At 40.4% G+C, this 13,588-nt stretch overlaps 1 protein-coding gene across 4 annotated transcripts in view; it reads left to right on the forward strand.

The window, feature by feature from the left end:
* LOC148478444 (interferon-induced very large GTPase 1-like) overlaps positions 1–13,588 on the forward strand; it is a 124,880-nt gene that overhangs the window by 31,849 nt on the left and 79,443 nt on the right. For 3 of the 4 annotated variants that reach the window (XM_088455391.1, XM_088455393.1, XM_088455392.1), the window contains exons 5-6: positions 2,419–2,589; positions 7,428–7,703. In XM_088455391.1, coding sequence (XP_088311517.1) covers positions 2,419–2,589; positions 7,428–7,703 — 447 coding nt within the window. The remainder of the gene's footprint in view (positions 1–2,418; positions 2,590–7,427; positions 7,704–13,588) is intronic. The other variant, XM_088455394.1, reaches the window with a different exon arrangement.

The raw sequence follows: 13,588 nt of genomic DNA on the forward strand, positions 1-13,588 counted from the left end.
AATACTGTATCCCAAGTATGGATACTTTTGTTCACTAAAGCTGGCCATACACTACTGTATACCAACTTTCATGCAACCATTAAACTAGTTGGTTAGTTGGAATGAAAATCTGGTAATGTATGAAGCAAATGACAATCAATAATTTACTTTAAAATAACAGCACAAATAACTTGTATGACTTTATTATCTGAGGACTCCGGTAATCGCACATTCCCAGGTGCCGCATAGCAGCGTGGACCAGGTCTCCCCAGCCACACTCTGTCTTACCTGTTGAGTATATCCAGATTTGCCTGAGAGATCTGTTCAGCATACAAGCTGCAGCATGTGTCTGTGTTGCTGGATTCCCTTTCAGGCTGATTATGCACCCGAGAGTCCCTTTGTCCATGAGGTCTACAGAGTTTGCAATCCAGCCGGTAGTGTTGGACCTGAACTGCAGAGTTCATGTGGATATATTGTTTTCAGTCCTTAGTGCTTGCCATTTTCTCTGCATATTCACAGTGTTCCAGAGTTCCCTCTATAATCAGAGATGTGTGCAGACATGACAGTCAGGATCAGGTGATTAGCCAAACACCAACTAGAAGCCAGTCTACAATCAAATAATACTCTCAGCCATTCTTGGACAGCCTGGGGTATATAGGGAGCTTACTGAACACTGCCAGCGGTTTGTTGTTCTATCCAGTTGCAAGCTGCTAGAGTATTTTCTCCAGATTCTCCAGCATAGTTATTTCTAGTGCAGTTTCCATCTCCAGGCCTCCAGCTATACCGGATCAATCCTGGTGTCTAGCATTCCAATTCTCACCGAGCACTCAGTATGCAAGAGTCCAGTATCAGTCATTACCACACCACTCCCCTCTAAGCCACTCGACCACATGAGGAAAGGTTACATAAAGCCTCACAGCTTTTGGCCAGACCACTGAGATGTCACTCCAGCTATAACACTTAGGAGTAAATTTACTAAAATGACAGTTTTTAGAAGTGAGTTTTAGAAGTGATGTTGCCCATAGCAACCAATCAGATACTACTTAACATTTAACTAGCACCTCCTAGAAGATAAAAGCTAGAATCTGATTGGTTGTTATGGGCAACATCACTTTTAAAACTCACTTCTAAAAACTCTCACTTTAGTAAATTTACCCCTCAGTCCGGGTCCACAACCAAACATATCCATGACACCAGACATCTATTCTGTAGTATCCCTCTCTGTTTTCTCCATTCAAAGGTCATTCCCAGAGATGCTATTCATGCTTAGTTCCCTTATAATAGGCTTTTAGTTGTCTTTCTAAGGATCATAGCTCTTACATCCAATTGCTTTATTTAACAATTATGAATTATTTATTCCAATAATGAATGCTATAGATTATTATAGTGCTTTACAAATAAAATGTCCTCTGGCCATTTTAAATGTTGGTGCACATATATAGAAATTATTTAACCCAAATTATGTAGATTTTTTAAATTATATTCCATGAGTATTGTTGACATAAGTATTGTCCATCTGGAAGATACTTTCTATAAGTGTACTGGGAATGGGATTTCCCACAGTTTTCCTTACTTTGATATATTAAAATCCTGACTGAGGGCCTGATTCAGAGCCGGACGCTCTGACCAGAGTGCTCGCTCTGAATCAGGGCCCTCCTACCTAAACTTGGAGCGGCCTCTTGGACGCTCGCATAGCTGTGGGTTACCACCCACAGCTTATGCGAGCGTCCATGATGATGGTCGCGATGGTCAAGACCATCGCGACCATCGGGCTTGCGACGAGACCCTGTGGTAGGGTCTCGCTGCCGCAAGCCCAAGAGTGATTTTGGCTCTATCAGAGCCAAAATCACTCCCACTGACATCACTAGTGGGATGGGAACGCCTCCACTGACATCACTAGTCCCATGGGAATGCCTCCGTCTGGCAGCCACGCCCCCATCGACAGCATGCCGCCTTTGGTGCGAGACCCCAAGCGACGGCTACCCAGTCGCTCGCCGGGTGTCGCGCATGCGCACGACGGAGCAGCCTCCGTCGTGCGCATGCGCATTCGGGGACCATCGACCTGCTTGTGAGTGAGTCTGAATGAGACCCTGAGTTTACACTGAATGCAGGGTACTGTATGTCCATTTGATTTGTCCATTTCATGGACTCCTGGTGGTTTTTTTTCTGTTGCTCATTCCTATCCACTTAGAAGTTGGTGCTTAAAGTTATAAGTCCCACACATTTTATAAATGTCTCTCCTGGCTGGCTTAAGCTTCATTTGTGTTAAGTCAGGAGGCAAGTTACATTATCCTTTAGCAGGGTTTGATGGGTCCATTCAGCTGTATACAACCAGACTCCTTAGTATAGTTCCTGTAGTCCATCTGAATGTATAGACATGAATTTGATGTGGTGCCTCAGTATTAATCTTTGTACCTCAATTGGATTTCTCCTCAGCAGAACCACTTCCTTTGACAGCTCCGCCTGAACCACTTCTCAAGCCGATACTCATCGTTCAGCCTAATCATTTGGTAGCCCCCTGCGGCACACCCTTCTCCACACAGGGATCCTGGGATAAGTCGCTCCATCACCACATCACTTCTTTGTCTCCTGATGACACTCTCCTCACCGGTAAGCCTCTCACGGACTGACTCACACACTCTGCTGCGTTCTATAAATATATCTGTATCAGTCTCATGCTCCATCTTTTCCCACTTTCCCTGCATGAATCTCTCCTCCACAGGGAGAACGAATTGTAATAAACTGGTAATCACTCCCATATTGTACAGGTTGAGTCTCCCATATCCAAATATTCCGAAATACAGAATATTCCGAAATACGGAATATTTTTGGCATGACTGAGATAATAAAACCTTTGATTTTTGATGGTTCAATGTACACAAACTTTGCCTAAAGCACAAATTATTTAAAATATGGTATAAAATTACCTTCAGGCTGTGTGTATAGGGTGTAAATGAAACATAAATTTATTTCATGTATGTACACAAACTTTGCTTGAGCCACAAAATTATTGAAAAGATTGTATAAAATAAGCTGCAGGCTATGTGTGTATAAGGTGTATATAACACATAAATGCATTCTGTGTGTATATTGGGGTCCCATTCCCAAAATATTTCATTATGGAATGCAATTATTCCAAAATACGGAATATTCCATTATCCAAAACACCCCTGGTCCCAAGCATTTTGGATATGGGAGACTCAACCTGTATTAACTTTTCCTTCAACAGTCAAATGTGCACCAATATGATATCACAATTGTTGGAGAATAATCACTGACACAATCATGATCCTTCACTCGAACATTGAAGTGCCAATCTATCTTGGGCTGTGAACTTCTTGACTGGTCTCTCTTTCTTAATCCTTCCTTAATGTCTATATTTTTTACTTATTGACTCTTTAACTGAGAATATTTGATCATTCACATCCGTCCCTGCCCCAGTGGAGCTTACTGTACAATCTATAATTCCTACAAAACTAGAAAAGAAAAGATAGTATATTTGGCACACTGGAGGAACTATACTAATATATATTTCCAGTGATAAAGAATCATTAAATGTAATGTTACATACTGTATACAGTACTGGAGATCACTGCCAGACTAGTGTTTTGGTTTTGCTTTTGGATCAGGGTTTTATTTTTAAATAAAAAAAAAACAGCTAAAATCATGTAATATGGACCTGTTTTCATGCAATCCAAAACCCAAGTCGAGTTGAGCTGGGACTTGTCAGTTCTCAGGGAACCGGACCCACACATCTCATATACACACTATTGTTCATTTCTGTCATTATCCAATTCACCTAAAATTATGTTTTTTGATTTGTGAGAGGTAACCACAAAAACACAGGGAAATATCCACACCTTTAGCCTTGGGGGAATTGGACAAATGATCTCAGTGCTGTGAGACAGTAAATGCTAACCATTAGAACAACTGTGTTGCCCATGTGATGTCACTATGGTTTTCTTGGAAACTTTGAGCTGGTCTTTGTAGTAGGAGAGTGAATGAAGCTGGGCAGCTAAATGAAGCTCCTCATCAAGCAGATCGGTTACTGTAAAAGGGATGAGAGGAAAAATATGGAGCACAGTGGGAGTCCACCTTATGACCTGGAGATAACTGAGGCAGTAACTGGATCAGTCTCTGGTAGATAAAGACTGTAGTTGAGATAGAGACTGAATGATATGTCTGAGTGGCATGAGCACAGACTGAGTCTGACAGCTGAATGCTGGATCAGACAGGTGAATGTTGGGTAAACTGGAGGAGACTGAATCTCAGACACAAAGCTGCTCCAAGACGGTCACAAGACTGCCAAGGTGCCATTGATTTAAATGCATACTTGCATAGTGCGCAGTGGTTCCCAAGTCCCTAGAGATTGACGACATGTCCATGATGCCAAAGGTACTCGGAAACCACTCCACATGCACCATGCTGTGGCAGCCCTGTGTGGATGCCTGGAAATCTTCAGGATCAGAACCCGTCACAACAGGTGAGTACGATAGGGCTTTCACTCTGTGTGGCATACTGGGGACATAATATTAATACTGAAGAGGGCACTGGGGGGCATAGTATTTAATACTGGGGGCATAATATTAACTATGGAGGGTGCACTTTGGGACATTATATTTAATACTGGGGTCACTGTATGTATAATACTTATACTAGGGGCATTGTGTGGCATAGTGGGGGAGTTGTGGGGATTAATATTTAATACTGGAGCATAATCATTCTGAAGGGGGCTCTATGGGGCATAACATTTAATATTGGAGGCACTGTGGGGCATACTTTTAATACTGGTGATATTGTGTGCATATTAATACTGGGGGGCATTGTGTGGCATAGTGGGGGCATTGTTTGGTATACTGGGTGCACTGAGTGGCATAATGTTTATACTGGGGCACTATGTGGTATAATGGCAACATTTTGCTATGGGACCCCCATAGGTCTAGCTACGCCACTGGGTGTGCTGCATACCTTTCAGCTAAATCAGAGTCACTGAGGGTAGCAGCTTCATGGTAAATCCACAAGAGTAAATCCTTACTCCTCGAGGCTCCATTATATCCACCAGCACCAACATGAACTGTAGATTGGGCAGCCCCACTGTCTGAAAAAGGTAGGAACCCCAATGGTTGTCACGCTTGGTTATAAATGTGAAATAAAAATGTTATGAACTGTGTGGATTGCACTTGTATTTTAACTTTTGAATTGGTCAGGGAGTAACTGAATCTGAGTGGTGACTAAACTGAGTGGTTAATAGTGAGTGTAAGATAGTTTGAGAAGATTTTAGTAATTTTTAGACAGATCTGGTGAATTTATTTTGAGTCCTGTTGCAAGGTTAATGACAGGCAGGAAATATAGAAACCTAACCATGTGACATGCAAATGGCACCTAGCTCTGTATGTTCCTGAAAGGACCTAATTTCACATTTCGGAGCCACCGCTTAATTTTAAGAATTGTTAAGTGTAACATATGACTGTCACATAATAATTATTCTTTGAAGTATACAGGACAGGAAGACCTTTTGGTTAAAGTCAGTCAGAATAGCTCAGGTAACGAAGTCAGGAAATACTAAACAGTTTTGTCTTGCTTAGAACCCATCTGCCAGTTCATTCAATTATGGTAACATTGTTAACAGGACATGCATATTGCTCAGCCCTTTGTGTTTGTATCTATAGACAGTCAGCACCATAGGGGGTAAAGCAAATAGTAACCAGGCCGACATTCAGGTGTGATGTGATATGGCTGGATCAAGGATCAGTCATATTTGAGATGGTTTATGAGATAAAATTGATGTATTAGTGGTAGGTGGAAGCTGGGAAAATCATAAACACATAACTAGAATCAACATCCAGGTTGGGTGCGAATCTCAGATCACTGAGACATACAGTTTTAAAGATATAAGATATCTCAAGAAGGCACCATCACAACCCCATCATATCTATACTTTTATAATAGATAAAATAAGGACTGGTAAGATGAACACCCCACACAGAGCCGTAACTAGACTTTTTGGTGCCCTGTGCCAGAAAGAGCATTGCCCCCCCCCCCTATTTTTTAAATAGGGAGATAACTTCCAAAAAAGGTCCATGGTCTCATGGGGAAGGGTCAGGGAAGAGATAGGGGAGGCCAGGAGATGCTGGGGATAAAAGAAGAGGAAACTACAAGTGAGAATGATAATAAACCGGAAAATTGACAGGCCCGAACAGAGCCCCCTGCCCTGCGGTGCCCTGTACCATGGTACTGGTCGTACCACCCTAGTTACGGCCCTGACCCCACATTTTAGGTAATCTGTTCGCAGGAGAAGTTATTAGGATTATTCTGTTCTATGTGTAAAGGGATTTAGAAGCTAGCTGGGAGGTTCCTGTCCTCCAATTAGCTAATCCTATAATCAGAGCGGACTGGTATGACATCACCTTAGGTGTGATGCTCTTCTGATAAATGGGATTGAAGTCCTGGATTCTGTGTTCAACCTGAGGGGTCAGTGGTACATTTAGGCTTAACCTACAGTACTTGCATTTCTTCCTGTCCCTTCCAGGCATGTTAGCTGAGTGTTAATTTGTAAGTATTCCGTTTTTATTTAATATTGCTTGCTATAGATGTATGTACCTTTTGTAACCATTCTTTTATCTGTAACATTCTTTTTAAACATTGTACTCCTTTTTTGTAAATAAAGTATTCTTTATTAGTTTATTTCATATATGCTCCGAAACCTAGTCTTTGAAGAGATTATTAGTCTGCTAGGGTGACGCTACATCTATTGTTAAGTACAGGAAGCAGAGGGTGGGCTCAGCAAACTGTGTGGTCGTCTGTGACGCCAAGTCTGCGCAATTGTAGAGAGGTTATGCGATAACTGTGATAATTGCTAGAAGCAGCAAGCAACAGATTAACTGTGTGGGAATCTGGTTACCGAGTCAGTGCAATTATTGGGGTAATAGAGGACCAGTGGCCACTTTAAATCATTTCTATCGGTGGTGGCAGTTGGTAAGTAAGGTATTTATAGCAGAGGTGCGCCCCCACATCAGGGAAACTGTGTACGGTATATTATGGGTTAGACACTGGGGGGAGGGGGTTAGGGTTTGGCACTAAGGAGGGAGGTTAGGTTCAGGTAATAGGGAGGGAGGATTAGGGATAGGGGGAGGGTTAGGATACCTACCCTGTCAGGATGCCGGCATCTGTATTCTCAATGCCGGCATCCTGTACCCATTCCATTTATTTGTTATTTATTAACAGTTTATTATATAGTGCAGCATATTCCATTGCACTTTACAATTGGAAACAGCATTAAGAGAACAAAACTGGGTAGTAAGAGACAGACATAAAGGTAAGCGGTACATACTAGTAATGACAGTAATTTCAACTTTCAATTTCTTTTAAATCATTATTTTAATCAATACAAGTAAAACAATGTATACTAACAAACTAATCACTGGGTTTGTTAAATCTATATTTTCCAGAGGGCAAAACTCCGAAAACAATAACTGCTCTCAGCGAAGCCTCTCAGACTATTATACAATTGGCATGGAAAATAACAGAAGTGTATGAGGAGAATGTGGAGGGTTTGTGTGATGAGCTGGACTCTCTCCACCTCATTACTCCCCAGGAGTATATAGATCTGTATGAGGCTGTGACCCCAGCAGAGAGAGCTGACAGGCTGATATACATTATACTACAGAGGGGAGAACCGTTCTGTGAGACCTTCCTACACCATCTAGAGAACATCATTAGAGACAGTGAGTAACTTTTGTCATCACAATCACTTGTAATTCACAGACATTTCTCACAATGGCAGGGGTGGACTCAGGGGGTAGGCATGGGCACGTGACCCCTGTCATTCTATGGTAAATATCATTGAACATTATATGGTAATTCTCTATTGGTGCTGTGGGACACAGATGGGGACCACATATTCATGACCTCTGCATCCATGTTATTCACTTAAGCAGTATTGGCACTATAGGACTCCCATAGAACCAATAAGTTATAACTGAGTAATAGTGGGGCCAGCAGATTATTTCTGGGAAGGGGTAGTAGAGGGAAAATTGTGCAGTCATCTAAAAATGAAGAGCTTGTATGGAACATGCAGTATTTTCCATCACTACCGCTACTGCTCCCAATTCTCTTGTCCACCAGCAAAGTACATACTCCAGTCCAAAGTTGCCCTGTGAGCATGTGTAGGATGTGCGGGGGATGAGCAGTAAGTGGGGCCATGGCTTGGTGGGTGAGAAAATCCAGAGAACATGGCACTATTCCCTTTACTGCTCACACAAGGTCTGTTTCTGCATTTTCCCAACATTACTTTGACAGCCCCTATCAAATTATACATCTGCAGGTCTTGTTGTATTTGTATTATAGTGCCCATTGTGTAACTTTTTTCAGTTATGCCAATAATCATTGTTTAATGTGTATACAGAGCCTTGCCATAGTAGGAGAAATGTCGCAATATACAGATGTTTACAGTACATGTAGCCTCAATACAGCACACATCGTGACTTTCCTGGCATGAGTGAGCCACTAGGACCTGTGCAACACTGCTAGTGGCGGGTGTCTTTAGATACACCAGCAGACACTGCTAATACATTTGATATGTGACACTTGTATATCTGTGAGCACCTGAGTCTGGGCCTGATTCAGAGCCGGACGCTATTGGCGGACGCTCGTTCTGAAAAAGGGGCTGGCTATTTAAATTGAGCGCTCGCTCTTTGCGGTCTGTTGACGCCTCTGTCTGAACGAGTGAACGAAACATGCGCTCGCTATTTTGTAAAGATGCCCCTTGGCCGCTCGCATCATACGTCATCTCCGCTATTTATTTGATTAATCGAGTACATCGAAAGGCATATGAACTGCTCGCTATTCTTGTGGTAGCATTTTCCTACCGCAATCATGCGAGCAGTTCAGGCTAAAAGACAACCAAGTGACGTGGTCAATGACGCTGCTTTGTTAATTATGCACTCCCATTAAACGCCCGTTTTGACCGTTAGGCACGCCTGCGTTCGGATCTCCACTCCCCGTTTTCAAGCACCTTCCCCTGTTACCATCCACAAACGCCTCATCCTGTCACTCAAATTAGTAAGCATTCGCTATTTTGCGAGCACACGATTTCCGACCGCACTGACTGGTTGGCGCATGCGCATTACAACCCATATGCATGCGCAGATGTGCGAACATCGCTCAGAGCGAACGAGCGTCCGCTTACGAGCGGCTCTGAATCAGGCCCTCTGTACACAATGGAACTTGCAATGAAAAATGCTGCAGCCGCTACATTGTAGCACTTTGTGTACAGATTCAGAGTCTCAGTTGCAAACAGATATACAAGTCTCATTTATCAAATTATTCAGCACAGTCTGCTGGTGCTTCCTAGTCACATCTCATTGTAACTCGGACGCATTTTTGGCAAAAAAATGCATTAATTATGCACGGCGCTAGCAGAGTCTCTTGGGACCTGGCACACCGAGAGGGTGTTTTTGTTGTGACTGCAGAAAAGATGTGTAAGGATACATCTGTACTGTATGTCTCAAAATCAGCTTAATTCTGCCCCTGTGATAAATGGAGAGGTATGCCAATAAATTACTTGTGGTATCTTATGTGTTAATTTATTTAGAGGAATAATTCAATTTGCAGGCTATTTTCACCAGATGTAAGTAAATGAAAATCAACTGTAAACTCCTTTAATGCCACCTCAAGATATCTTTTACCTAAAATCCACTATCACGAGCCGTACATATAGCTTACAGTGCATCCGGAAAGTATTCACAGCGCTTCACTTTTTCCATGTTTTGTTATGTTACAGCCTTATTCCAAAATGGTAAATGTATAGTGTATATAGGAAGAGCTGCTACCAGGAAGACTATGAACCTCAATTATTTTCAATACGGTTTATTATTACATATAAATATGGCCATAGGTAAAACACATTCAAATAAAACACCATAAAACATCAATGACAATAGATTAAAAATACCCTGATGGTATCAATTACCTATCTCAGCATTCAGCTTGTAGCAGCAAATCTGCAGACAATCTCAAGCTACACAAAAATAGCTGTACAGTGAAGAAATAAAAATATGCTCCACAGTCCTCTGGATGTTTCTCCGTATTAGATCCAGACCACATATAAAGAGTCACAATCTGCTTGTACCAATGACCATTTGGTTTGGTCGGCAGAGAGATTTATAAAGCAATGCTTTCCATTCCTTATTCTATTTAGAAGGATTTAGTCATAGGCTTATGTGAATTCACAAGGTTTTCAGTTGTTTTATCCACTGTCAGTAAAAAAGCCTCTCAGCAAATAATATAGATCTTCCCAAGCTGTTTGAATGGGGTATGGACTCTCAGCCAGATACAGATATCTCAATGTCCTTAAACCAACCTTTTCAAAAAGAGGATCTTTGACAGAAATCCTATCGCCAATCAGATTGCGATACTCACTGAAAGTTCTCAATGCGGTTTCACACAATGCGTTGATCCAACAGAGCGCCCTGTTTGGTACGTGGAGATGTAGAATAAAGATACTGCAGAGCCTGTATCACATTTCCCTGCCTTGTGGTATACCCCAGTGGCTTCCTCAGACAGAATGGCCCCAGGTTTACTAATGGGGTTTTTTATACCTCCTTAATTTGATATAAGCAGCTCAATCAATATCTGCTGTGTCTGCTAGCACAGATTGCAGACTTTAGCCACACCCCTTCCAGGTGTGTGTTCCACCTGATGTCACACGTGCATTCCAGCAGCCATTTTAATATGTCACTTCCTGTTCTGCGTTCCACGTGTTGTCTCTTATACGTTCCAGTGGCCATTTTGTTTGGCTATCATCACTTTCTCTGATATACAGTCCACCCTTTTCATTATTTGTATTCCAGCTGGTAACTATTTATGTGTTCCAGTGGCTTTATCACATTGGTAATTCCCTACCACTAACTTAAAGTCTAAGCAATGGGCAAAAAAATTCTGACATAATAATAATATGGTAATAAGCATACATATATATGCATACTATAAATTCTATACTAATTGGGGAAGTATAAATATATATGATATATAGTATATTGATTATATATATATATATATATATATATAATCAAGTGTACCTGGTTGCATGTACACTCTATCTAAAATGAGAAATACATAAAAATAATAATTAATAAATAATTAACAATAAATAAAAATAGAAATGAGACACCAAGGTGTGGGGGGAAACTCCTCCAAGCTTTCATATCAAGATAATTAGACTCTGATTAAGGAATTTATCAGTACTGATGATAATCTATAGATTGTTAAGTTCAATAGAGTCATTGAGACCCTCTGGACTCAAAGTTTTTAAACTGTAGATCTAGATGGCCTCTCTTCTACATAATTGGTTAAACCTGTCTCCACCCCTTACAGTATTTTTAATTTGTTCGATTGCTTTGATTTTAATTTGGCCTATATTGCCTATCTGGCATTCTGCCATATGTCTATATAGAAAGTTTGTTCTAGAAATCATTAGTATGTTTCTCTTATGTTCCATGTATCTAATATGCAATTTTCTGGTTGTGCGACCAACATATTGCAGGCTGCACCCACAGTCCATGACATAAATGATATAATCTGACCTTTAGTTGAGAACACGTTTTACCCGGAATGTCTCCTTAGTTATAAACAAACTGAACTCAACCGTTTTTTTATTTGTACTTTTACACGTGAAACAACCCGTCTTGCCACATTGGTGGAATCCTAGCAGTCTGGCAGGGATCCACGTAGAGCCAATACTTTCACTTTTCATATTCTTCTTTTTAAAAAAATCTTGGGCTAGTTTTTATTTTAAGTTATCGGATTTCCTAAAGATCACATTGTCACTAAGTGATCCAGTGTTCTTAAGTACTTCGTCAAGTTTCAAAATATGAAAATTATTTTTAATACTCTTTTTGATTGCATGAGCTTCAGAATTATACTGCGTAACAAACATTAATGATATTTGTTGTTTCTAGTAGTTATTCTGTTCTTAAGAAGAGAGGGTCTGTCCATTCTTCCTACCTGTTCTATCGCCTGGTCTAAGAGTTCAACTGGGTAACCTTGATCGAGAAAAGAGTCTTTGCTTTACTTTTGTAGTTATCCAAGGATGAGCAGTTCCTTCTTATCCTTAGAAATTGTCATTTTGGGATATTCTGTTTCAATTTTGTGTGGTGACAGCTAGCATAGTTTTAAATATCTGTTTTGGACAACTTGTTTAATAAAAGTCTCTATGGTAATCTGTCCACCTGTAGCCGAGAGCACAATATCCAAGAATGTAATCTGTGTATTGTGCTCTGTGCTTGCAAATTTTATACCATAATTGCTACAATTGAGTGAACTAACAAAGTGCTTTACAGAATCTAAATCTCCATCCCAAACAAAAAATAAATCATCGATAAATCTACCATATAGGACCAGGTTCTCCCCACAGCTCTGCCATATATGGTCCTCCTCGAAGGATCCCATGAACAGATTGGTGAAGCTGGGGGCAAACCTGGTCCTCATCGCGGTACCACATGTCTGCAAAAAATGTGAATTTAACAAAAAATAATTGTGGTGCAGTATAAAGTGAATCAATGCCAAAATCAACTCCTTAAACTCATCAGTGATCATCTAATCTGATGTCAAATACTTATACACGAATATTGATCACACATTGGGATTATCAATAGTGGATAACACCTCCACATCACAAGTAATAAAACAATAACTTGATTTCCATTCTACATTCTCTATCATATTCAAAAGAATTGTTGTATCCTTATACATGATTTTAGAGATTTCACATATTTTTGCAAACAATTATCTACATAAGCTGACAGATTGCTTGTCATTGACGTCTACCCGGGGGGTTGGTCAATTACATGTATTTTGGGTAAAAAGAAAAACTTTGGGATGACCAGAAATTGTAAAGATAAAAAATTATACACATTCCTGGTAATCACACTCCCATCTAGGGCATCATCAAGCAAGTCTTTAAGCTTTCTCTTATAAGGTTCAGTCGGGTCCGACCTTTAACCTTACATAGAAATCCTTGTTGTCTAGTTGACGATATGCTTCCGTCAAGCAATCCTCAATATTTAGGATGATTATTCCCCCCCTTATCTGCCTGTTTGATAATAATATTGGGGTTCTCACATAGATTTTTTAGGGCTGTCCTTTGTTGTTTGCACAAGTTGTCTCTAATGAAACCTTTCTCTGCTTTTGTCACACATAACCTTAAACTGCTCCATTGTTGCTCTGAAAAATCTCTCTACAAAAGGTCCTCTATACTGTAAGGGATACAAATTTGATTTAGTTTTAAATTTATTGTACTGTAATAATTGGTAATCTATTTTAGGATCATATATTTTGACCCCTCCCATATTCTCTGCTTCTAGAGATTCTAATATTTCAACCATTTTCATCGTCCTTTTGGTCGAGGACTATTGGTACACCTTCTAAGCCTTCACTATTTAGCTTTTTCAGAGCAAAGTATAATTTCCTACTTAGAGTTCTAATGTACCTGTTTAAATCTATAAACAAGTTGAAGAGGTTGGGCTTAGACACAGGTGCAAAAATCAACCCTTTCTCTAATAATTTTATCTCATCTTCAGTCATTTTTTTAGATAATAAGTTGAAGATTCCT

The sequence above is a fragment of the Taudactylus pleione genome, unplaced genomic scaffold (genome assembly GCF_031769625.1).
Source record: "Taudactylus pleione unplaced genomic scaffold, aTauple2 ptg000653l, whole genome shotgun sequence".
NCBI lineage: Eukaryota > Metazoa > Chordata > Amphibia > Anura > Myobatrachidae > Taudactylus > Taudactylus pleione.